The 26,858-nt window shown below is 38.3% G+C and overlaps 1 protein-coding gene across 2 annotated transcripts; it reads right to left on the bottom strand.

Annotated features, from left to right (window-relative positions):
* Window positions 1–1,893: 1,893 nt before the first annotated feature.
* Window positions 1,894–26,208, bottom strand: LOC120208150 (auxin-responsive protein IAA16-like). 2 transcript variants are annotated; one of them, XM_039207496.1, is made up of 5 exons: window positions 25,822–26,208; window positions 24,866–25,279; window positions 24,689–24,774; window positions 12,626–12,635; window positions 1,894–1,908 (listed from the first exon to the last, which is right to left on the bottom strand). In XM_039207496.1, exons 1-3 carry the CDS (start codon window positions 26,076–26,078, stop codon window positions 24,708–24,710), a joined length of 738 nt encoding a protein of 245 aa, XP_039063427.1. In that variant the 5' UTR covers window positions 26,079–26,208; the 3' UTR covers window positions 1,894–1,908; window positions 12,626–12,635; window positions 24,689–24,707. The 2 variants fall into 2 exon arrangements, with proteins under 2 accessions (XP_039063427.1, XP_039063426.1); XM_039207495.1 differs by lacking the exons at window positions 1,894–1,908; window positions 12,626–12,635 and adding an exon at window positions 24,553–24,637 and having other exon boundaries at window positions 24,713–24,774; window positions 25,822–26,206.
* Window positions 26,209–26,858: the final 650 nt, after the last annotated feature.

Here is a 26,858-nt window from a genome sequence, read left to right as displayed (position 1 = left end):
CAAAATTAGTCATCTTCTTAAAATATTTACAAAACTAACACCTGAATTTTACACAAATAACACCATAACATAAATTAATTACAAAATTAACACCCCCTACGTGCAGTGACGGTGCGTGAACAGTGATACTGTGTCGAAAAATTCCCGGAAAAATTCCTAATAATTATTTTGAGGCATTTTGAGACACTTACCGAGCTCGGTTCACAATTTTGAACGGCGGAGAGCTCGATTCTAAAATATTAAAAACTTTGATTTTCTCACCCCTCTACGCGCCAGCGACGACGGAGAAACAGAGGACACCAGTGGACACAGAACGATGCAAGGAACATGATGGTGCGGGAGGTGTCGAAAATGGATGGCCGGATCGACGTAAATCGACGAAAAACCAACGGAAATCGAGTTATAACCGACGATACTTCCAACTAAAATTAACGACAAACGACGTCGATTCACGATGAGAGACTTGAGGGGTTTTGTTCATTGGTCGACAACAAACACGATGGTGGTTTCAGTTCGTTGATCGGAGGTCGAACGGCGAGCAGATCGGAGTTGAAAAGAGGGTTGAAGGGGGGAAACTGGAAAATTTTTCCAGAAAATATACGGGAATAGGGGTTTATATTTTCTCCTAAAGAAAAGTGGTCAAATCATGAGTTTAGCCACTGAATTTTCTGTACTTCTTAAAATGGTCTATCAACTTTGAAATTTTTCAATTTAATCCTCAATTTCTTCCAAAATTCCAATTAAATTCACCACTTTATAATTTCTAAAATTTAGCCCCTAAATTAGGGTATTACAATTCTCCCCTCCTTAAAAGAATTTCGTCCTCGAAATTCATTCATGTCACGGAATTGCAGAAATGAAAAATTCTATCAATTCTTCCATATCTTCAAGTAGTTTTTATAGAAATACCGATCATCCACTAATCCTTAACCAGTTGAGTATACATTCTAACAGAACTCTCCCTAATTTTAATAAAAGAATCTGATCGAAAATTCCCTTGAGTAATCAATTTAGTCTTGGTCATGAGAATAGGCTCATAGAGCAGTAACATATCTCAATTTCATTTCCAGAGTCGAGTTAGAATTTCTCAGATGAATAACTCTCACATGGCTCGTGATATACTTTACAGTGTTTAGACAGATGTTACTGGTATTCCTTTTTGTACAAGTATAGCCATAACGGATATAAACTTCGGTTTATTCGTTACAGATAGGGACTCAGCCCTGGAGTTTCAGCTCAGAGAGGTACGATTATAGTCTAGAGGCATGTACTGATAAGACATCTTTTTGAAATTCGACCAGCCGGTCTATCTTGAAAATTTTGACTCAAACCAAAGCTCTGATACCACTAAATGTAATCCCTCAGACTGATAAGGGTAACCCGATCCGATCTGAGGTGTCACATTAGGGCCACCAGAGCGACCCATTATAAAAATATAGGAAAATTTAAAATTTTTGTTAAAATATGTAACTTATAAAATGATTTATCAGTATGCATAAATAAAACATATTTTCATACTTGTATATAAAACAAAATACAATTACATGCCCCCTAATAACATGTAGCATTCTCTGGAAGCAACGCAGGAAGAACTCTCATACTGATGACGATAGTTGCACTGGTACAATTCTTTTAACCTGCAATGTTGAGTAATAGAGTGAGCTTCGGAAAGCTCAGAAACACAAAACTACCAGATGATGCTGAAGAACATGCAGATACATATAAACATATATTTCCTTGTCGGTTCAGACATCTACAGATTTTTATGCTGAGCGGAGATCCTACAGATATTTTAGGGATAACAAACAATGAGCTTTCAGTTCAGATAAGTATTTCGAATGACTAAGTTCAGGAGATCAGAATAGGTTATCTAATGGGTTCCCGTAAAACCAGTAAAAAGATATAGATCTTTTAAAACATATATATATATATACCACATCCGTTCACATCATAAATGTATAGGTTCCCCAGAACCATACACCCAACCGCACATGCCATTTAGACCCTAAGCACAAAGCTGAAGAGTCTACAGATAATCTTCCTCCAACAATAAATCCCTCAGATAAAATATTTCTCCGTCGGTAAACGGAGATATCAAAAATCAAAACAGAATTCAGATCAGATATCATAACAGAATCCAGATCAGAAATCATAATAGAATTCAGATAATGTATCAGAACATAATTCAAGTCGGAAATCAGATAAATATTTATGTGATTAGGGAACACACTAAAGTTTATGGATATTATTCAGAGGTACAGGATAATCTTAACAGGTAGAGATACACGGATCTTCAGTATACCGATAGAATGTCGAAATTCAGAATCACTATTGGAAGAGTTCAATAAATGACAGAATCATCAGTTATTCAGAATATGACTTGAGCTGATAAGGAAGAAATGAAGGTTCAGGACATTTACAATCTGTTTCGATCTATCAGATTATATAAATAACTCAAGCTGAACAACTCCCAGAACTAATGCATGTTGATCGGTTCATTCTTTGTCCTTCATATATCCACTCTTAAATAACAACAATTAATGTCCATAAATCATCTTTGGAGTCATCGCTGAATAGGTCTTCCAAAGGTCTTTATTTCATTTTCACACTTCAACGATATCTTGAAATGCTAAAGTACTTGATTTTTGGTTCATAACCATCGTAATTGCACACTATGTAAACTCATTAGAGTTTCCAGACTTATCCAAATCACTTACTAAATCCTCAGTCATTGAAGTTACCTAGTTCATTTAGCAGTCAAATCCATTCCAGTTACTTCGGAGTTTTCCAGATTAATTTAGACGTCTCTGAATTTTGGATACATATTGTACTTCCTTTCAGTTCTCTCTTCATGGTAAATTTGTCGAACAATTATCCAATTCATAATACTGAATACGATATAGAGTTGAGCTGAGCTGAATATTTCCAAAACTATCATCGAGTCACACTTGAGAAGACGAACATGCATTCAAGTAACAACTATGCCTTTCAGGTACTGACATATCATTAAGATTGATCAACTCACTTAAGCTGTGTTTCGTAACTTCTAAAGGTAGTCCAACATCTATGCTTATTTGGATTCCTTAATTAATCTAAGATATTTACTTAGTATAGGCTATAAGGTTATTTTGGTCATTTTGGTGTTTAGTTTTATTCCATTCATTTCAGAGCTCGAGGATATCCAATCATTCTTGAGCTTGGTGATATTCTTAGTCATTTGCATTCTAAGGGTATTCTGGTCATTTTACAGATCCAGTGTATTACAATCATTTCCTTCCGTCCGATCTTATTATCGAATTCAAACTTATCATTTATTTCAGTCCATTCGAATAATTCTGTCAAAAAAACACCACTGATAAATTGTTCTTCAGGTATTTACTCATAACTCGGATATTTTCGGGTCAAGTGCCTTTTCAGATTTACAAACGAAATATTAGGAATTTTTCTGTACTAAGTCAAGATCTTAACAATCAAATCCATACTTAATCGAGTTAAGTATGAATCTTCAAAGTACTTTCTCATTCAGGGTCAACTTGGACTATTTTACCTCTCAAGGGCATTTTTATAATTTCTTAACCAAATAATTTCGGTATTAACTCTTAACAAAAATAATATAATTTAGAGGTCCTATGATTTATTGCTTTCTTGAACATTCTTTGATCTTGGAATGATTCTCTTAACAGACTTCTAGCATCTTGCATAAACCCTTTTGGGGTTAAAAACCAGTTATCCAAATTTTCTAAGAAAAACTATCATTTCTTATGAACATTTGTAATTATATCGGATCAATATGTCTTTTCAGAGTTATTAACCAACTTCCAGGGACAATTCTTTTCATTTTCCAATATAAGGGTAATTTTGTAATTTTACCCAATCGAAGTATTTTCATACCTTATCAAATGAGATAAATTATAAAAGTTCATATGCAGTGCTGATTCCTATATCACTTAATCTCATAACTTGTAATTGAATTCAAACTGTCCTTTAATTCCTTATATTAGTCATCTTATCCATATTCAGTTACTGAATTTTTACTATATTCGAATCAAGTGTAGAAATTCATTAACTACACAAATGAGACCAACATTATCTTATTTATGCATTTACCAATATTCACATGTTCCATAAAGCATAAAGAGGTAGTAAAGTATTACCTCGATTTTCGTGCAATAATGATCGACCATTAAATTCCATTCGAACACCTCGATCTTGAAATCATCTTCCAATAATTCCTCAGATGCATATCAACAAAAATTACATAAAAAAGGATCTTAATTCTGTAAAACGGATCAAATCGGGTGATAAATCAGTGAAAAACAACTTATCGGGTTCAAATTTGGCAAAACGGACCCCAAAAACATATTCAAGACATCGAAAAACGTCAGAATATGTATACCCGATCAAAGTCAAAGGTCGTTCAACGCCCGGTCAACGTCGGTCAAAGTTCTGGTCAACAATGGTCAACGGTCAACTGTCAACAGTTTTACACAAATATCACCCTAACTGAAATTAATTACAAAATTAGCAACCTTCTTAAAATATTTACAAAACTAACACCCGAATTTTATACAAATATCACCCTAACAGAAATTAATTACAAAATTAACACCCCCTACGCACAGTGGCGGCGTGTGAACAGTAATACAGTGTTGGAAAATTCCCGGAAAAATTCCTCATAATTATTGTAAGGCATTTTGAGACACTTACCGAGCTCGATTCACAATTTTGAATGGCGTAGAGCTCGATTCCGAAACATTAAAAACTTTGATTTTTTTCACCCACTCAATGCGCCGGCGATGACGGAGAAACGAAGGATACCAGTGGATTCGGAACGATGCAAGGAACACGGTGGTGTGGGAGGTGTCGAAAACGGATAGCCGGATCGACGTAAATCGACGAAAAACCAACGGAAATTGAGTTATAAACGACGATATTTCCAACTGAAATTAACGACAAATGACGTCGATTCACGACGATAGACTTGAGGGGTTTTGTTCATTGGTCGACAATGAACATGATGGTGGTTTTGGTTCGTCGATCGGAGTTCGGACGACGAGTAGATCGTAGTTGAAAGGAGGGTTGAAGTGGGAGGAAAATTGGAAAAATTTTCTAGAAAACATACGGGAATGGGGGTTTATATTTTCTCCTAAAGAAAAATGGTCAAATCATGAGTTTAGCCACTGAATTTCCTGTACTTCTTAAAATGTTCTACCAACTTTGAAATTTTACAATTTAATCCTCAATTTCTTCCAAAATTCCAATTAAATTCACCACTTTATAATTTCTAAAATTTAGCCATTAAATTGGGGTGTTACAGTATGTATGCCCAATTAGTTTTTAATTCGATTTTGATTAAATTCCATTCAATCAAATATGACATCTCTTATTCAATTTTTGACTAGAACAAGTGGAGGATGTTACAAGTTGTCATTTAATGCGACGGTCTCTCACTAGATATTCTATTATGTTGAACACATCTCTTATTTCTTGAAAGACCAAAAAACAATATATGGAGTGAGTCTTCTTACGAAGTAGAGTATCATTCTATGGTTACAATTATGTGCGAACTAAAATAGTTAAAGGGTCTTTTGTTATCTCTTGAAGTTGTTCACTTAGATCATGTGTTATTATACTCTTATAGTCAAGTAACCTTACATATTAGTTCAAATCTTGTGTTTCATGAGCGAACAAAGTATGTTGAAATTAATTGTCAGATGATTTTCAACATGGACGTGTTCAAACCACATATATATGCACTATACAACTCTGACCAACTCGTTGATATCTTTACAAAGGCATTGAGGACACGACAGTTTGAGTATCTCATATACAAGTTGGGGGTTCATTATAACCTTCACACACTAACTTGATGTGGGTTATTAGGAAAGAAATCAGGGAATATCTTAGATTATGTAATTATCTATCGAATATATAAATAAACATTTAGGACATTTACTAGGAGTGGAAGTTGTTGCGAAAGACGGCTATCGGATAGAGCAAAAACACAACTGATAATTTGAGAAAATAAAAATTGAAGATAAAAGAGACAAAATTTACGTGAAAAACCCCTAAATAATATAGGGTAAAAACCATGGGCAACGGTAGAAGAATTTCACTATGAGAAAATAGGAATTACAACTTCTCTCTATCTACCAATGAGAAAACAATGATAATTCTCTCTTGATAAAAAAGAGAAAACAACTCTCAAGAAACTCTCTAAATTCTCTAGTATTGGAAGAAAGCTAGAATGCTTTGGGATGGTTTTGAAGCTAAATGAGCTAGGGTATTTATAGTTGAAGCCTAAGGACTAATTTAAATACCCTAAAGTTTAATGACTAAAATTAATTATACCATCTATTAAATTCAACACAACTTTCGGTGATTCCCTTTTTGTTTTTCAACTTGCACTTTCGGTGCATTTAATTATTTTCAACAATCTCCCACTTGAAGATTTAATTTGAACAATCATATCTTCACACCATTCTGTCTACCTTGTACCTTCATGTTTCTTACGTCTCTGACAGACCATAAGAGGATCGACACCAAGTAAATTTATCAGCGTTGATCTCATTCGTCATGAAATCTACTATATTGTCTTTGGTATGGATCTTCTGCATATCTACAGTTCTTTCTTCCACCTTTTCACGAATGAAATGGTACTGAACTCGTATGTGTTTTTGTCCTTGAATGAAATGTTGGATTCCTTGCTAGATCCAAAACGCTTTGACTGTCACAAAACAGAGAGATATACTCTTGATTGTGCCCAAGCTCTTCCAATAGCATCTTCAACCAAATTGATTCTTTACTGGCTTGTGTAGCTGCTACATAACTGACTGTAATTTTGAAACCCAGGTTATAGCTCCACCAGTAATTTTGAACACATATAATGTAGTAGATTTGCTTTTATTCAAATCCCCTGCATAGTCAGAATCTATATACCCATTGATTAGTAAGTTTGATCCTCTATAACATAATAAAACATTTGAGGTTCCTTTGATATATCTTAGGATCCTCTTTACTGTATTCCAATGCTCTTTGCCTGGATTCGCCATGTATCGACTAACCACTCCCACTGCTTGTGCATATCATAGCGAACATTAAACTTTCCACTGCCGATGCATACGGTACTCGAGACATCTCCATCCTCTCTTCTTCACTGCTAGGACTCATACTGGAGTATAATTTGAAGTTAATAGAAAGAGGGGTAGAAATTGGCTTACAATATTGCATGTTAAATCGTGATAAGATCTTCTTCAAGTAATTCTTTTGTGAAAGCCAAATCTTCATATTACTTCTGCCTCAGTGAACTTGCATCCCTATAATCTTGTTTGCTGATCCCAAGTCCTTCATTTCAAATTCCCTAGCCAGTTGTGCCTTCAATTATTCAATAAGATCTTTGTTGGGTCCTGCAACCAACATGTCATCCAGATACAATAGCAATATAACAAAATCGTTATCACCAGACCTCTTGAAATAAGCACAAGGGTCTGCATTAACTGTGTTGTATCCAAGGCATATAATGAAGGAATCAAATCTCTTATACCAACACCTCGGTGCCTGCTTTAGACCATATAGAGATTTGTTCAACCTGCAAACCAAGTTCTTCTTTTCTTTTTCTTCAAAACCTTTAGACTGGAGCTTATAAATCTCTTCTTCAAGATTTCCATGAAGAAAAGTTGTTTTAACATCTAGATGCTCTAGATGTAAGTTCAATATAACACACATTGCCAAAACTACTCGAACTATTGTTAGTCGAACCACAGGAGAAAAGATTTCATTGAATTCAATACCTTCTTTTTGAGCATATCTCTTGACCACAAGTCTTGCACGATACCTCTCAACTTGATCATCACCATTTCGCTTGATTTTGAATACTCATTTGTTACCAATCGGCTTCCTTCCTTGTGGTAGTGGCACAAGATCCCATGTATTATTTTTATGAAGGGCTTCGATTTCTTCTTGCATCGCCATCATCCACAATGAAGCTATCTGCTGTTTGTGAGTACTAAAATATGATGCGGATATGTGTGCAAGTATACACAATCGAACAAGTAATAAAGTGATAAGTAGAGTATCGTCTCCACAGGGAATTGGGGAAATCAAATAGGTTTGTCAAGGCACTTTACTTTGTCACCTAAGTAAAGTTAGTTATGGTATATACAGATGAGAATGCAGTGGCAAAATGGAATGGACGTAGTGGAAATGGAGTGGTGACAGTGTGGTAGCAGATGGATATGTCGTGGCAAATTAAATTGTGATACATTAAAACAAATGGAAATGTCAAGGCAAAATAAAAATACAAATACTAGATTTAATATATGTAGGACTTTAGCTTTCTCACAAGACAAGCAGCAATGGAAATGAGTGATGGGAGACACAAGGAAAACTTAAGTCTATTGCTCTGAATGGTGCTTCTTCTATGCTTACCCTGCCCGACAGAGTCTACTGATGTACCCTATGCTATCTCTAGTAAGGGACTCGACAGACTAAAGATGCCCTGGCAAAACCGATTGGCGTAAGCCCAAGCAGTGATCCTATTGACTCAGCTAATAGAATATGTCTCGGCAATACCTTTTTGCGGCAACATTAACATCTAACCTATCGTTTATACACAACTCCTTTTAGTCGAATGAAATCATATTCTTATCTCTAAGGTGGATTAGGCCTAGTTACTATCTAGAACCCATTGTTTATGTAGTTCCTCCCTAGCTTCTCTCGAAGACTAAAGATAAATTGCCAAGGCATTCTCTCGAACCTCATGAACCCTCCTAAAGAAAGGCTACTCTCGTAGCTCCTACAATCTCAACGCTTTAAGCATCATAAACAAAACAGAATAGAGCATGAAACAACAACCATTCATTAAAATAACAACTTAAATAACCATGCGAACTCCCACCAAATAGGATTAGTTCATGGTGGGGTTCGAAATCAACAAGCACAAAGCAAGATTCATTCGTTCCTTACAACCCAACAACAAAATATAAAAGCAAGGACTAAGGGGAGGAGAGAAAGCCTTCGACGTGCACTACCAAATGCCTTCCTCGGCCACCAAGGACTGCTCCCAGTGGACTAGCTCCTCTCAGATGCTCAGAACGCCACTCCCTTCTGCTAGTCAAGGAGAAATGCCACGGCAAGTAGGATTGACGGAGAAAGATGAAACTCTCTCTCTCTAACTTTTTAGATCAAATATGGCTGGAACCAAAATCTTTTAACATTGTGGCTTCATCATATATTTATAGGGGGAGAAAAACCCTAAAGGTTTGTGTAAAAATTCCAAAGATATTCCAAATCATGCTTAATTCACGTGATGATTGGGAAGAGCTGGCAGTGATCCTGCTGGGCAGCGTGCAATGGTCTAGCCTGGGTGGTTTACTGGGCAGGTAAGGATCTGCGATGATCCAGGCGGATTTCTCGGCCATGATCAGAGATCTGGATTTCTCGGTCATGGTCAGAGATCCCGTGAAAATAGGGACAACTGGCTCCAAAAATATCTTCTTTCATTTTGTTCGCTCTCGAAATGCCAATCCAGCTCAGCATTTTCATTCTGCTCAGCAGTCTCCTTATGCCACGGCATTTTCCTTTTTCTTTTCCTTGCTCTCAAATCCTGCACATCATTAGACAAACACCTTCCCCATAAGGTAGCACTGATGACAAATTAAAATGTCGCGGCAAACATAATTCCACCATATGCAACTATATGCTCCTAAATGCATCTAAATAGTCCTAAATGTGCTCTTAGACATTCAATAACTTAAGTGAAAAGGTCCCAAAATGTGTCCTTTTTACGGAGTTATCACACCCCCAAACTTAAGCTATTGCTTGTCCTCAAGCAATGGATAGTATTAAGCAAAACAAAAATACCATGGCAAGTTCAGAAGCAGAGTAGTTTTATGGGATAAAATTTCAGCCCTTAGCATTTGGCTTTAACATGCTAGACTAGTTTGAGAAATCAAGTACCGTCCCCTAGGGCAAGATTCTTTATGTGGGTGTGTGCGTGTTTGTATCCAGTCCATGCTTAACAAACCTAAAAATTTTCTACTCAAGCTTTCTCAATTTACCATGACATTTTCAAATTACTACTCTCCTTTGTTTTCTTTGATTACTTCTGCTACGAGGAGAGTCAGCCCATCACTCTACCATCCCACACTCTAGATGAAAGGGAGCATACCTTTCACCCCCGAGTTAGTCAGGTAGAGTCATCTTGTGACTACTTTCATTCACTCATATGCCAAGACATAGCGGAGTGTTCCACTACAGATATGCCAAGGCATTTATTTAGAATTTATATTTCTTTTTTTTTCTTTTTTCTTTTTATGCGGGGTTTTCATCATTCATAGTTTTATGCCACGACATTTAAGAATTCTCTTAAAAAAAATTCTAAGTTTCTCAAGCATGGAAAACATACACTCGTGTTCAAGGGTTTCAAAGAAGCAAGTCCTAGAGTTGATTCTATCATCCTCAACCAGTCATATACATTCTATCATAGCCATCAAGAATTCTTCATCATCGGGGCATCCTCAATTAATTCCAGAAAACTAATTCTATATTTACTAATGTCATGGCATGTTCATTTTACTAATACTATCATACAATGATGCGAGAATCCTACTTCCCCCAAACTTGAGAGAAACATTGTCCCTAATGCTTACTAAATCTAAGAAAAATGAAAACTACATGCTATGAATGTAATGCAATGCAAGGTACCTTGGCTTCATGGTGGTGGTGCAGCAGTTGCACGACGAGTGCGCTTGCGGAGCTTAGCGGGGTTGAAATGCTTGGAGTCATAAGCTGGTGCAGCTGGAGGAGTACGAGGGCCTTCTTGAACAGTTGGGAGCGGGGGCTCCTGATGTTGAGATGCCTTTCGTAGGCGACGTCTGCTCCTACGCAAAGGAGCTTGTCGTAGCATCTCCGATTGTGACTCCTCGGCTGACTCAGTAGGTTGTGATACTTCGGGGTTGGCTGCTTCCATCGGTACAGTAAGTGGTGGCATTGCTGGATGTTCTTCTGCGAACTGTTCAACAAATGGGACAGGCTCTGGGAAATTAGCAAGTTGGAGGTTGGCTTTTCTGTCTACATCAGGCGAAATTGCGTGGATCAGATTAGGGTCCACTGGCTCCTCTGCGTCAGCTCGCTAGGGACTGTCTTTACTCGATGAATGTTGAGCAGCAGTTGGGGCGGGTGGAGGTACTTCTGCAGATGCCTCGGCATCTCTATGCGATGGGACGAGCTCATCAAGAAAAGGGGGAATGGTAAAGTTAGTGTGCGGGAGGAACTCCATCAGGGCACTGGTGAGAAAGCCATCACGTCGTTTGGCATAAGTAAAATAGACCATCAGTTTGTCAGACAGCTGCCCAACATGCTGGTGAGTGTGCTGGACAGCCTGCTCTAGGTCAGTTGAAGATGCCCTGACATGTGGTGATGATGCAACGTGAGATGTGGTTGCCTCGTGTTCCTTTCCTTTGGCTTCCTTGTAGCCCAGAAACATAGGTATTTTCGCTTTGTTGAGTCTAGCAATGTCCGGTAAAATCTCATCAAACATTTCTTCTTGAACTTTCTTTTTTCGGCATAAAGCAGTGATGAGATTTGGGAATACCAAGGCACTTGCCTGTCGCTTTAGGCATAGATGAGCCTGTTCCACGATAATCTTCCCTATATCGATGGTTCGTCCGGTGATAATAGAGTGCAGCAAAAGCATCCGCTGGCATGATACAGTTGTATTGTGGGAGGTTGGCATAAGCTTGTGCTTCATGAAATGGTTCCACAGTTTGACATGGGGGAGCAGTCGATCCCTATCCACGGTCTTTCGTTTCAGTTGCTGACCGTTCCACTGAGTACCGGGAAGACACAAGTCTTCCAGGATGCCTTGGTAAGTTTCATGGTCGGCCTCTTGGGCAAAGCTCGCATGGTGGTCATCAGCAACCTGCAGTTTAAAATAACGGTTAATAGCGGTAGGAGTAAAACGAATAGAAATACCGCGAACCATCATGGCATACTGATTTGGCTCGGTAATGTTAGAATAAAACTCCTTCACTATTGTGGCGTTGACGGGGGGCAGGATGTTTGGCAAACTTCTGCCACTTATGCTTAGTGACCACGTCCAGCACTTCGCTGCCCAAATCGGCGTTCTCTGCCTCGGAGAAGACAAAGCCCAACTCGAAAAAGACTCACCGGTTCTTTATGGTTTGATAGCGTTCCTTGGCAGCCTCGTCGACAAAGCGTGGTGGTGAGGGTGGTGGGGATGGTCATGAGCATACCATCGTGAGACTGTAAAAATAAATAAAGGAAGAGAGCTTTTTGAGGCGGTTGTTATGGTGGTCGACGGCAGTTGGAAAGGAGAAGAGGAAACTAGAAAAGTGAAAGTAAAAAGAGAAAGTGAAAAGTGAAAAGTAAGTGGGGTAGGCTAGTTAAATGGAAATATTTGGGGGGGGGGAATAGATAAGCGGTGGGGTAGGGCGGGAAAGAAAACAAAATGAAAAAAATTCATTCCTAAGTCAAAAGTCAAAATAAAATTTCCCTCCTTTTTCCTTTTCATTTTGCCGCCCAAAGTGTTCTCAACTTCGTCAACACGCCTCACGTGCTTAGTGCGTGGGATTCCCTGGCAAAAATATGAAATGAAAATAATTACTGAATAATGAGAAATATTAAAATAAAGGCAAAACAAAAATAATTTATGTACAGATGTAAGTTAAAAATGCCACGGCATCCTTAAGATGTCGGACCAGTGTCAACGTCTTGCAAGAGCAACGCCGACTTGTCACGTGCAGGTGGGACTCCTTGATAAGCCTTTAGGCGCTGGCCATTGACTTTAAAGATGGATCCATCGTCTAGGTTCTTGATATCAACAGCACCATAAGGGTAAACATGGTGAACTTCAAATGGTCCAGACCAGCGTGACTTTAATTTGCCTGGGAAGAGCTTGAGCCTAGAATTGAACAACAGTACTTTCTGACCCATATGAAATTACCGTGGAAAAAGTATTCTGTCGTGCCACTTTTTGGTTTTTTCCTTGTAGAGCTTGTCATTTTCATATGCTTGCACTCGAAACTCTTCTATTTCATTTAGATCAAGTAATCGTTTCTCCCCAGTAATTTGCTCGTCAAAGTTTAACTTTTTGATTGCCCAGTACGCCTTGTGCTCTAGTTCAACAGGGAGGTGGCAGGCTTTTCCATATACCATCTTAAAGGGCGACATTCCTAAAGGTGTTTTGAATGTTGTCTTATATGCCCATAATGCTTCGTCAAGCTTTGGGGACCAGTCTTTCCTTCGGGGGTTAACCACCTTCTCCAGGATTTGCTTAACTTCTCGATTGGAGATTTCAGCCTGTCCATTCGTCTGCAGATGATATGCCGTGGCAATCTTATGTCGCACTCCATATTTCTGTAATGCCTTGGCAATCAACTTGTTGTCAAAGTGAGTGCCCTCATCGCTGATAATAGCTCTTGGGACTCCAAAACGAGTGAAGATGTTCTTATGAAGGAACTTGAACACAGTCTTTGAGTCGTTTCTCGGCGTAGCAATTGCTTCAACCCACTTTGAAACGTAATCCACCGCTAGCAAAATGTATAAATATCCAAAGGAAGATGGGAATGGTCCCATGAAATCGATGCCCCAAACATCAAAGAGCTCAATCTCCATAATATTTTGCAGCGGCATTTTGTGTCGTCTGGAAATATTTCCAGTGCGCTGGTATTTGTCGCACGCCTTGCAAAATGCGTGGGCATCTTTAAATAATGATGGCCAATAAAAACCTGACTGGAGGACCTTTGCAGCAGTCCTCGAACCTCCAAAATGCCCTCCACAAGTTGATGTGTGGCAATGGTGTAAGATATCGCTTTGTTCTTCTTCGGGGACACACCGTCGAATCATTTGATCAGCACATTGCTTGAATAAGTACGGCTCGTCCCAAAAGTAGAACTTGGCATCATGAAAAAACCTCTTTTTTCCCTGGCTGTTCAGTTCATAAGGAAAAACACAACTAACAAGAAAGTTAACCAGGTCAGCGTACCACGGAATTGCCGTGGCATATAAAATTTTCTCATCAGGGAATTCTTCTTTAATATCAAAAATGTCATGGCATTCTGAATTATTTTCTAGCCTAGATAAGTGGTCTGCAACCTGATTCTCAGTACCTTTCCTATCAATTACCTCTAAGTCGAATTCTTGCAGAAGTAATATCCACCTGATCAGTCTAGGCTTGGCATCTTTCTTGTTCACTAAGTATTTTATAGCTGAATGATCAGTGTGAACTATAACCTTGGTGCCTATCAAGTATGGCCTAAACTTGTCAAATGCAAATACCACAGCAAGTAATTCTTTCTCAGTGGTTGTGTAATTTAATTGAGCATCATTTAAGGTACGGCTAGCATAATATATGACATGAAAGATTTTACCTCTACGTTGCCCAAGCACAGCTCCCACGGAAAAATCACTTGCATCACACATTAGTTCGAATGGGGCTGTCCAATCTGGGGGGACTACAATTGGTGCAGAGATAAGTTTCTGCTTCAACTCTTTGAATGCGCCATGGCATCTCTGATCGAACACAAAGGGTTGGTTTTGTTGCAGCAAGGTGCACAAAGGCTTGGATAGTGTGGAAAAATCCTTGATGAATCGTCTGTAAAAACCAGCATGGCCAAGGAAACTCTGAATGCCCTTGACAGAATTCGGTGGGGGAAGCTTCTCGATCACCTCGATCTTAGCCTTGTCGACCTCAATGCCCTTTGCAGAAATTTTATGTCCTAGAACAATGCCTTCAGTCACCATGAAGTGGCATTATTCCCAGTTTAGTACGAGATCAGCCTCCTCGCATCGCTTCAGTACCTTTGCCAAATTGTCGAGGCATTTTTGAAAATCGTCTCCGGAAACAGAAAAATCATCCATAAAAATTTCCAAAAAATCCTCCACCATGTCAGAAAAGATGGCTTGCATGCAACGCTGAAAAGTTGTCGGGGCATTACAGAGTCCAAAAGGCATTCTTCGAAAAGCGTATGTGCCATACGGGCACGTGAATGTCGTCTTCTCTTGGTCCTCTAGTGCTATGGCAATTTGATTATACCCTGAATAACCATCCAAGAAACAATAGTATGCCTTGCCCGTAAGTCGATCCAACATTTGATCGATGAATGGCAAAGGAAAATGATCCTTCTTGGTGGCCTTGTTAAGCCTGCGGTAGTCCATGCAGATGCGTCATCCAGTGACAGTGCGAGTAGGTATTAATTCATTTCCTTCGCTCGTTACCACGGTCATGCCTCCCTTTTTAGGCATGCATTGGACGGGACTGACCCACGAACTATCCGAAATAGGGTATATCACTCCAGCATCGAGCAATTTGAGAACCTCTTCATCACAACGTACTTCATGATTGGATTTAATCTTCGTTGTGGCTCTATGGATTTGCCGTGGCATTCTTCCAGCAAAATTTTGTGCATGCAGATTGTTGGACTTATTCCCTTGAGATCTGCCATCGTCCACCCTAACGCTTTCTTATGCTGTGACAAAACACTTAGCAAACTAGATTCTTGGTTAGGAGTAAGGGCAGAGGAAATAATCACAGGCAAAGTGTCATTACTACCCAGATAAGCATATTTAAGATGTTGTGGAAAATTTTTAAGTTCAAGGGTAGGTGCATGCTGTAATGAGGGCTTAGGAGGAACAAACTCTTCGAAATTCAAAGGTTCAAAGCACGTACCTGGGCTAGCTTTAAGGAAGCTAGCCTGCTGTTCCTCAGATGAAAAGTTATTCGACTCTTCAAGGAGCCTCTCATCAATATATAGCTGAATGAAATTGTCGTGGCAAAATTGATCTGCCTCTTTTGTAATTTCTGTGTCTACCTCAAAAATGCTCTGACATTCTTCATAATCATCCATGTGTTTGAGAGATCGGAAAACATTAACAGTGATCTGTTGATCGGCCACTCGCATGGTTAGTTCGCCCTTCTCGCAATCGATGAGAATACGACCGGTGGCTAGGAAAGGTCTCCCCAATATAATGGGCACTGTGGCGTCGACCTCACAGTCCAGAATCAGAAAATCGACAGGGAAAACGAACTTGTCAACCCTCACGATGACATCTTCAATTAGCCCTTCTGGACGCACATGTGATCAATCGGCAAGTTACAAGATGACTGAAGTAGGTCTCGCATTTCCTATCCCCAGTTTTACGAAAATCGACTTAGGCATCAAGTTTACACTTGAGCCAAGGTCACACAGTGCTTTTCCTACAAATTTGTTTCCAATCGAACATGGAATGATAAAGCTGCCCGGATCACGTCTTTTTGGTGGTAGCTTGCTTAAGGAATAGCAAAATTCTTTTGCCGTGGCAATTGTTTCGTACTGCTCAACCTTTCTCTTTTTGGTGACGATTTCTTTTAGAAATTTAGCATATGTGGGCATTTGTTCCATTTCTTCAAGAAAAGGAACATTGATCTATAGTTGACCCAGAATTTCAACAAATTTTTTAAACTGAGTATACTCGTTATGTTTCTTCAGTCTTTGCGGAAAAAGAGGCGGGGGTCTGGCTTCTTGTAATGATGGGGTGCGAACAGAAGTTACCGTGGCATTTTTATTTGCCCCCTTAGCTTTGTTACTTGATGAACCCTCAGATTTATCTTCTTTCTTCGGTGCTTCCTCCTACATTTCTTTATCAGCTTGACTGGTTGTGGGGGTGAATCTTCCTTCGATTTTCCCCCAGACTTATCTTATATATTAATTTGTGTACCACTTCGGAGAGTTAGCATATTGCATTATTCTTTGCTATGAGGTTTGGTGACTTCAGTGTCACTTGGCAAATGTCCGGGTTTGCGTTCTTGTAATGCCGCGGCAATCTGACCTACTTGACTCTCTAGTGCCCTTAACGATGAACTATGGCTCTGGAGTAGAGCTCCTTGATTTTTTATAGAGGTCGAGTGGTCTTGCAACATTGTTTTTGTTGTTGCAATGAATTCTTGCATTGTGGCCTCCAAAGAACTAGTATTTGATAAAGATGGCCCTCCCTTGTTTTGATTATGCCATGGCATATTCGATTGATAGCCCTGGGAATCATTAAAATTCTGCTGACAAGCTGGCTGTTGAGGAGTACTGTTTCCTTGATTTCCCCAAGAAAAATTTGGATGCTGACGCCATCCAGGATTATAGGTGTTTGAATAGGGGTTGTTATTGCCTCGATTAAAATTGCCAACAAAGTTGATGGATTCTTGATTGGTTGGGCAATTACTCTCATTGTGATTGCCTTGGCATAATAAACAAACTGAACAGGCTACCTTCGCTTCCCTTACCTCACTTGGCCTTTGTAAATTTTTTAGCATGTTGGTAATGGCAGCAAGTTGGGCTGACACGGCATCATTAGAATCTAGCTCGAGAGCTCCATGTGTCTTACGCCCAAACCCATGCTTAGTTGAGGGAAACTGATAATCATTGGTAGCAATCCTATCCAAGATGTCAAATGCCTCTGCTGGTGATTTATCCAATAACGTCCCATTTGCCGAGGCATCTAGCATCATCCTCGTGGGTGCGTTTACTCCATTATAGAACATCACTACTTGTGTCCAATCTTGAAAACCATGGTTTGAACACTTGCGAAGCAATGCTTTGTATCTATCCCAGCACACATGCATCGACTCGTCATCAGCTTGACGGAATGAAGCAATGTCGTTCCTAAGTTGGGTGTTCATGTTCGGAGGATTATACCGCAGCAAAAAATATTTGCACAGATCTGTCCACGACTCCATAGAACCCACTGGAACTCCACTCAACCATGCCCTTGCTCTATCTCGTAGGGAATATGGGAATAACTTTAATTTCAGAACATCTTCGTGCACCCCTTGTTGGCGAAAAGAATCGCACACTTCCAAGAAGTTACGAATATGCTGCCTGGCATCTTCATTTGGCATGCCCCCAAACTGCCCTATAGAGTTTAACATGTTGAACATGACAGGTTTCAGCTTGAAATGGGCTGCCTGAATATCGGGTTCCATAATTCCAGGGTTGAGATCCTCTAAGATTAGATTTGAATGATCACGAATAGCCCGAGGCCTAGCTGCATTCCCAGCATTTGGATTTGCCTCGGCATGTTGATCACCCTCATGGCCAATGCCCTGATTTCTGAGTTGGTACATATTGACACGTTGTGCTCGTCTTCTTTGTCTAAAGAGCCTTTCAATTTCAGGATCAATAGGTTCCAATGGCTCTTCAGGGTTGCTTCTGGTCATAAACTCAAAAAATCTGAAAAAATTAAAGAAAATATAAAGTAAAGATAACTAAAAGAAAAAAAAAATTTACACAAGTAATATAAAAATGCTATGACAAATCAATTTAACTTCCATTTGCAATTCCCCGGCAACGGTGCCAAAAACTTGTCCGCTGTTTGTGAGTACTAAAATATGATGCGAATATGTGTGCAAGTATACACAATCGAACAAGTAATAAAGTGATAAGTAGAGTATCCTCTCCACAGGGAATTGGGGAAATCAAATAGGTTTGTCAATGCACTTTACTTTGTCACCTAAGTAAAGTTAGTTATGGTATATACAGATGAGAATGCAGTGGCAAAATGGAATGGACGTAGTGGAAATGGAGTGGTGATAGTGTGGTAGCAGATGGATATGTCGTGGCAAATTCAATTGTGATATGTGAAAACAAATGGAAATGTCAAGGCAAAATAAAAATACAAATACTAGATTAAATATATATGTAGGACTTTAGCTTTCTCACAAGACAAGCAGCAATGGAAATGAGTGATGAGAGACACAAGGAAAACTTAAGTCTATTTCTCTGAATGGTGCTTCTTCTATGCTTACCCTGCCCGACAGAGTCTACTGATGTGCCCTATGCTATCTCTAGTAAGGGACTCGACAGACTAAAGATTCCCTGGCAAAACCGATTGGTGTAAGCCCAAGCAGTGATCCTATTGACTCAGCTAATAGAATATGTCTCGGTAATACCTTTTTGCGGCAGCATTAACATCTAACCTATCGTTTATACACAACTCCTTTTAGTCGAATGAAATCCTATTCTTATCTCTAAGGTGGATTAGGCCTAGTTACTATCTAGAACCCGTTGTTTATGTAGTTCCTCCCTAGCTTCTCTCGAAGACTAAAGATAAATTAACAAGGCATTCTCTCGAACCTCATGAACCCTCCTAAGGAAAGGCTACTCTCGTAGCTCCTACAACCTCAAGGCTTTAAGCATCATAAACAAAACAGAATAGAGCATGAAACAACAACCATTCATTAAAATAACAACTTAAATAACCATGCGAACTCCCACCAAATAGGATTAGTTCATGGTGGGGTTCAAAATCAACAAGCACAAAGCAAGATTCATTCGTTCCTTACAACCCAACATCAAAATATAAAAGCAAGGACTAAGGGGAGGAGAGAAAGCCTTCGACGTGCACTGCCAAATGCCTTCCTCGGCCACCAAGGACTGCTCCCAGCGGACTAGCTCCTCTCAGATGCTCAGAACGCTACTCCCTTCTGCTAGTCAAGGAGAAATGCCACAGCAAGTAGGATTGACGGAGAAAGATGAAACTCTCTCTCTCTAACTTTTTAGATCAAATATGGCTGGAACCAAAAATTTTTAACATTGTGGCTTCATCATATATTTATAGGGGGAGAAAAACCCTAAAGGTTTGTGTAAAAATTCCAAAGATATCCCAAATCATGCTTAATTCACGTGATGATCGGGCAGAGCTGGCAGTGATCCTACTGGGCAGCTGGCAATGGTCCAGTCTGGGTGGTTTAGTGGGCAGGTAAGGATCTGCGCTGATCCAGGCGAATTTCTCGGTCATGATCAGAGATCCAGATTTCTCGATCATGGTCAGAGATCCCGTGAAAATAGGGACAACTGGCTCTAAAAATATCTTCTTTCATTTTGTTCGCTCTCGAAATGCCAATCCAGCTCGGCATTTTCATTCTGCTCAGCAGTCTCCTTATGCCACGACATTTTCCTTTTTCTTTTCCTTGCTCTCAAATCCTGCATATCATTAGACAAACACCTTCCCCATAAGGTAGCACTGATGACAAATTAAAATGTCGCGGCAAACATAATTCCACCACATGCAACTATATGCTCCTAAATGCATCTAAATGGTCCTAAATGTGCTCTTAGACATTCAATAACTTAAGTGAAAATGTCTCAAAATGTGTCCTTTTTACGGAGTTATCAGAAGCATCTGAGTTGTTTATTGCCTCCTGGTATGTTAATGGCTCACCGTCCTCTGTTAAAAGGCAATATGCAATATTACCTTCTATAACATAATCTGAGTGCCAATCGGGACGTCTTCTCACACGATCTGATTGACGAGTTGTTGGACCTTCAGAACTCTCTGGTTCTTGTTCATCGTGTGTTGGTTCTGCTTAATAAGAATATCCTTGTTCAAACTCCTTTTGCACATGTATCTGTGTAGTCTCTGACTTTTCAGTGCTACCATCTTCTTCTTTTCTTTGTATCTTATCTTCTACAAAGATAACATCCCTGCTAATGATCACTTTGAGAGCAGTGGGATCCCACAAGCGATACCCCTTTACTCCATCAGCATACCCCAAGAATTTGTATTTCCTAGATTTTGGATCCAACTTTGAAATTTCTTGGAAGTTGTACATCACGTACACAATACTTCCAAATACATGGAGGTTTGAATAATCAACTGGTTTACCAGTCCACATTTTCATTGGTGTCTTCAGCTCTATTGCAGTTTATGGAGCTCGATTCACCAAATAACAGGTGGTATTGACTGCTTCTGCCCAGAATGATTTTTATTGGCCGCATCTCTCAACATTGTTCTTGTTCTTTCTAACAAGGTTCTATTCATCCACTCTGCCACTCTATTTTGTTGAGGAGTGTTTGCCACTGTGAACTGTCTTTTGATGTCTTCTTTCCTGCAAAAGTCATCAAATTCTTCACTTGTGTATTCTCCTCCATTATCTATTCTGAAACACTTGATCTTATTTCCAGAATCAAGTTCCACCCGCGCTTTGAAGTTTTTGAAAGTTGAAAACACGTCTGACTTCCTTTTAATATGGTACACCCAACATCTCCTGGAGTAGTCATCAATAAATGAGACAAAGTATTTTGCTCCACCTAGGGATGTAACTGGTGCTTGCCATACGTCAGAGTGAACCAATTCTAGAACACTTTTGCCTCTAGAATTTGATGTGTTGAATTTCAACCGGTGCTGCTTACTTGTTATGCAATGCTCACACAAAGTAAGTGATACATTTGTTAAGCCTGGAAGTAGTTTTTGCTCCACAAGGACTTTCATTCCTTGTTCTGACATGTGTCCAAGTTTCTGATGCTATAGCATTGCAGAATATGAACTACATGAGGCAACAGAGGCTTCTGCTTCTAACAAAGTCTCTCCCTTCAGCATGTACAAGTTTGTAGCTATCTTTTCGCCTTTTAGCACCACAAGCGCTTCACGGAACACCTTCATGATTACTTTCCGTGTTTCAATCTTGCTTGCATTATTATCCAACAATCCGTAGGATAATAAATTTTTCTTCAGGTCTTTCACGTGCCGCACATCTCGAACAACTTTAATTATTCCATCATACATCTTCAATTTGATGGTTCCCACGCCAACGATCTCTAAGGCATGATCATTGCAACTATACACAGATCCTCCTGAGACAAGTTCATAATGATGAAACCATTTTCTTCTTGAGGTCATGTGATATGTTGCTCCTGAATCAATGAGCCATATATCTGTAAATCTTTTTCTGCCTTCCACGGTGGTTGACGCTTCATAGCATAGAGCATCTCCATCATCTGAAGTGTTTGTGGTATTGCCTTGTGGATTGGAGTTTTTATTTAGACTCCAACAATCCTTCTTCAAGTGACCCTTCTTTCCACAGTTGTAGCACTTTAAATTCTTCTTGCTCCTCGACTTTGATCTACTATTTTGTGACTGCCGCTTTAGCCACGTTCTGTTGATCTCCCTCTCATCGTTGTCAACGCTTCTGCTTGTTGAAGATTTACTTGTCTGTCTTCCTTGTTCTTGCGCCGATTTTCTTCTTGTAGAATATTAGTTGCAACATCATCGAAAACTAGACTGGTGACATTACTGTTTGTCAAGTTGATGATGAGTTGATCATACGAATCAAGTAGACTTTGAAGTAGAAGTTCAGCACGTTCTTGTTCTCCTATTGTACATCTTAAGGATGTAAGCTGAGAAAATAACGTGTTAAGTGTGTTTAAGTTCTCCGTCACTGAAGTAGATTCTGTCATCCGGAGAGTGTACAATTTCCTCTTAAGGAAAATTTTATTGTGCAGCGATGTGGCCTCGTACAATTTAGTGAGATGATCTCATATCTCCTTAGTTGTCTTCTTCTCCTCGATCCTTGACAATACTTCATCTGCTAATGCTAGATGAAAATTTGCCATAGTATTCTCATCCATTTCGATCCATTTGTTGTCTTCTGTGAAATCTACCAGCTTTTCACTGATAGCTGCTAGACAACCGTCTTTCCTCAAGATGGTCTTCATCTTCAATTTCCACAATGAGAAATTTCTCCCATTGAATTTTTCAATATCAAATTTCGTTGACATAGCTTCTGTTACGGATAGCTCTCACTATTTCACTATCGTGAATAGTTCTCTGGAACCTTCAAAGAATGGGTAATACCTTCTTACTTTCTTATGTTGGAGGATCCACCTTTTGGTGGCAACCACAAAGACAATAAGCAGATATTACACACTCAAATCTGACTCTGATACTAATTGTTGCAGAAGACGACTATCGGATAGAGCAAAAACGCAACTGATAATTTGAGAAAATAAAAGTTGAAGATAAAATAGATACAAAATTTACGTGGAAAGCCCCTAAATAATATAGGGTAAAAACCACGGGCAACAGTAGAAGAATTTCACTATGAGAAAATAGGAATTACAACTTCTCTCTATCTACCAAGGAGAAAACAATGATAATTCTCTCTTGATAAAAAAGAGAAAATAACTCTCAAGAAATTCTCTAAATTCTCTAGTATTGGAAGAAAGCTATAATGCTTTGGGATGTTTTTGAAGCTAAATGAGCTAGGATATTTATAGTTGAAGCCTAAGGACTAATTTGTAAATACCCTAAAATTTAATGACTAAAATTAATTATATCATCTATTAAATTCAACACAACTTTCGGTGATTCCTTTTTTGTTTTTCAACTTGCACTTTCGGTGCATTTAATGATTTTCAACAGAAGTCAGAAAATATGAAATTATATTATTGGATCACAGTATCGCATTTTTTGTTATGACAAGTGAAGATTCGAATGTCTTTGTACAATTGGACTTAGATGATATGTTAGAAGGGCTTGATAAGACAACATCGTTAGATTAGACAAACGAAGAAAAGCGTGAGTATTGAAAGGTATTTATCTCATATTTGTTTGCACTTATCAACTCAAATTTGTAGGGTGTGTTGAAAAAAATACGACAATTTTTTTTGTGTACAAAATTGAAACAACTATGTATGAAGAAAACGTTACCAACAACTTTCACTTGAAGTAATAGCTCTACTCACAAAAGTTGACAGAAAGTTCGTCACTTGAAGAACACATGATTGCATTACCTTCCCCAATTATTTTTAATTAATTTTTACCACATTGATTCTCGTCAAATTCTAATAATTTGTTATAAAGAAATGAGGATATCGACACGTAAAGAAAAGATCACAAACGAAATAAAAAAAACAATAAAATTATGTGAAAAATCTTTTTGAGAGAAATTATATACAATAAATATAAATTTTCACTCATATAAAAGAAAAACTAAAAATCAATCGATTTTACATAAAGAAATGCATAGCCCTAAAAAATTTTAGCTTCACCAACATATGTAGGATCGGGTGATGAAGAGTTTATTTTCAATAAAAATTTTAATTAAAATATTATAAATAAATAATAATATTATATATTCATTTCATCAATGGAATCTTTGATAAAGGAAAGAACAAAACCACATTTCACAAATCCCTAGTTTCGTGTCGTAGATATATTAAAGGAAGATGTTTTTCCAACCGACGAAACCTGCATTTAAGCAAGTACTCCAATTGTATGGTTGCTTGACCATTTCGTTTTTCTAGAAAATAAAATAATAATAATAATACTCGAAAATTAATTAAAAATATTGTAATAATTTATTCTTAAATGTTCCTGCCCATTTGCACATGGCGTTACTCTCATCCTTATCACTTTCTTCATGGATCTTTTTCATTTGTCTCCTCAACCAATTAGAATATAACATTATAAAATTCATCATGAATAATAATTGAATAAAATATTGCATATTAAAGAAAATAAGTCACATGCAAAAATATTACAAAATAAGGAGTGGATTAGAAGAAAAAAACTCATGACAACTAATTAAAAGCATTAATAATAATTTTAAGTTTTTAATTATTACACAAGCCATGCATTGACAGAAGAAACTAAAACAAAGTCTTTTAGACATTTTAATTTCTTGTCTCCTAATAATTTCTTCTTTTTCATGCTGATGATGAACACATTCAAACTCCCTGCTCAATCCGACTCGAACCGGTTTGCTGCTCTGTTTTTTTAAATCTCTGTAACACTTGATTCTCAACCGAGATGGTTGTGTAATGAAACTACCATCAGCTTCTGTTCTTGCACTTCTCCACCGCTCTTGGTGCTGAGGTTCCAATGAAAAGTTAATCAGTCGTCTTATATACTCTTACATACCTATATAAAACTAATAGTAACTAACCAAGTCCGATTGCTTCAGATCCTTTCATGATTCGTAAACGTTTGCATGAATAGACAAACATCCTGTAATAATAGCAGAGAACGAGTTAACTTAAATCTCGAAATTAAAATCGAAAAATGTAGAAATAGTAATTGAACTTGGAAATTAACATACTCCCATGGGACATCACCAACAAGCATCCAATCTCCATCTTTGTCTTCATAAGTAGGAACATAATCAGAACCGTTCAAGAGATCAATCAATTTGCTTTCGTTCATGAAATCTTTCATTCCTTGTGAGCTTCCACAGTCGCCAATGGTGAAGGAACTGAACATTTTGCCCAAGGCATCGGATAGTTCCTGGTAACTCTTGTATAGTTTCAAGTCCACTTTGCGTAGATACGGTGCACCGTCCATGCTGACCTTAACGAACGCAACCGGCACGGCGGTGTTCGTGGTTGTGGTGCTGCTGCTGCTTCTGCTTCTGCTTCCACTGCCAACCTTCTCACCCTCGTTGGAGCTGTTTTTCTGAACCGTCATGATGTTTTTTCGGAAAGACCGGACCGGTGGCCATCCGACCACTTGTGCCCTGAAATCAAATTATTCAAATTTACCATTAGAACATCAATCATTTATCAACTATTGAACATGTGAATCTGGTAGGAATTCATTGACATTCAACAAAAGCTTTGGTAGCTTAGCTGTAAACTATCTTTGCCACTTTCATGTTAACCTTTTGAATTATCGTATTGTTGGTGGAAAAATGTAATAAAGATTCCACATGTTTTGTCTTTTCCCTCTTTTCCCCGACAAAATATTAAAGCCATCTAATATCACTTAAAAAAAATTACCGACGAAAAGTATTTCGCGCAAAAGATGCATTATTTCATTCAAAATCAAAGCCATGCGTAAAGTTTTGCCGGCCAAAATCTTTCGTCGCTAAAAAATAGTACTTCGAAGCTATACTCTTTCTTGTTCATGCTCACAGCTCACTTTATTTTATTTTTTCTCTAAAAAATAGTATATCAAAACACATAAAAAGGGAAAAACATAGAAAAAAAAAGATTGATTAACCATGAAAATATTGAACCACCAAAAGCTAGAGGAAAAAGAAAAACGACGGTAGCTTACTTTGAAGGGGGCTTTGCGGGGTCAGCAGAGCGAGGAGCAACAGAGTTCTTCTCCTTCATTTTCTCAGTTTCATCCACTACAGATCCTTCCTTTGTTGTTGTTGAAAGGTTAAGCTTCAAATCAGCCATATCTGAATACCCTCTTTTCCCATTATTTTTCGCCATTTCGCCGTCGTTTCCGACGCCTCCGGGCAACCCTAAACGTAACTCCGTTTCTTCGAAATTGATCGTGCTATACTTGTCACGCTCCGAACCCATAACGCTACTCAATATGTTAATGGTACCTGAAAAAACCCTAAACTCGAAACCAATCGGACTTTAATCCTTTGCTTGTCACTCTTTAGTTGCCTTATGCTTCCTTTGTTTTCTCTTGATATGTTTTTGCTGAAAGAATAATGTGAAAAAATGTTGAGAAGAAGGTCAAAATAAGGTTTATATCAAAAGATAATATATGGTTTCCGGATGTTATGTTTGTGGGTTTTGGACGGTTCTGACTGTGCCAAATGGGAGATGGTGAAAGTTTGTTGAAAGTTTTATATTTAAAATGATGTTGAAAGTTTGTGTTGTTTGCCTCCCCCTTTGCTTCCTTAGGCTCCACCAATTTTTTTAAGATGCCATAGCAACGGTGTTTACTTTGGTTTATTTTTTTATAACTATTCATATCCGACTTATTAATTAGATAATCTGGATTGGATATGGTAAAAGTGCAGACGATTTTTCTTTAATTTATTTCATTCACTAACATAAGGATTCAAATAAAATATATAAACATGATTATCAAATTATGGATGTTAAGTATTATTTTTAATATTTCAATGAAAATAAAATTTTAATTCATTTTATGTCAGATGATTAATAAATCCTGACTATACTCGTAATCTAATCGAAATTGAATCCAATTTTTTTCATCATGTGCATTCTTATCCGGTCTTCCCACTTCATGTGGTAACCATTAAAAATAAATCAACATCAAGGAGGCATGACATGACCCTTTTGGTTCCCACTATAGTGACACAAAAGTGATAAAAAGCAAATAAA

This window comes from Hibiscus syriacus, unplaced genomic scaffold (genome assembly GCF_006381635.1).
Source record: "Hibiscus syriacus cultivar Baekdansim isolate YM2019G1 unplaced genomic scaffold, ASM638163v2 tig00015919_pilon, whole genome shotgun sequence".
Classification (NCBI taxonomy): domain Eukaryota; kingdom Viridiplantae; phylum Streptophyta; class Magnoliopsida; order Malvales; family Malvaceae; genus Hibiscus; species Hibiscus syriacus.
Note: the sequence above shows the minus strand (reverse complement) of the source record. Positions and strands in the feature narration are given on the sequence as shown.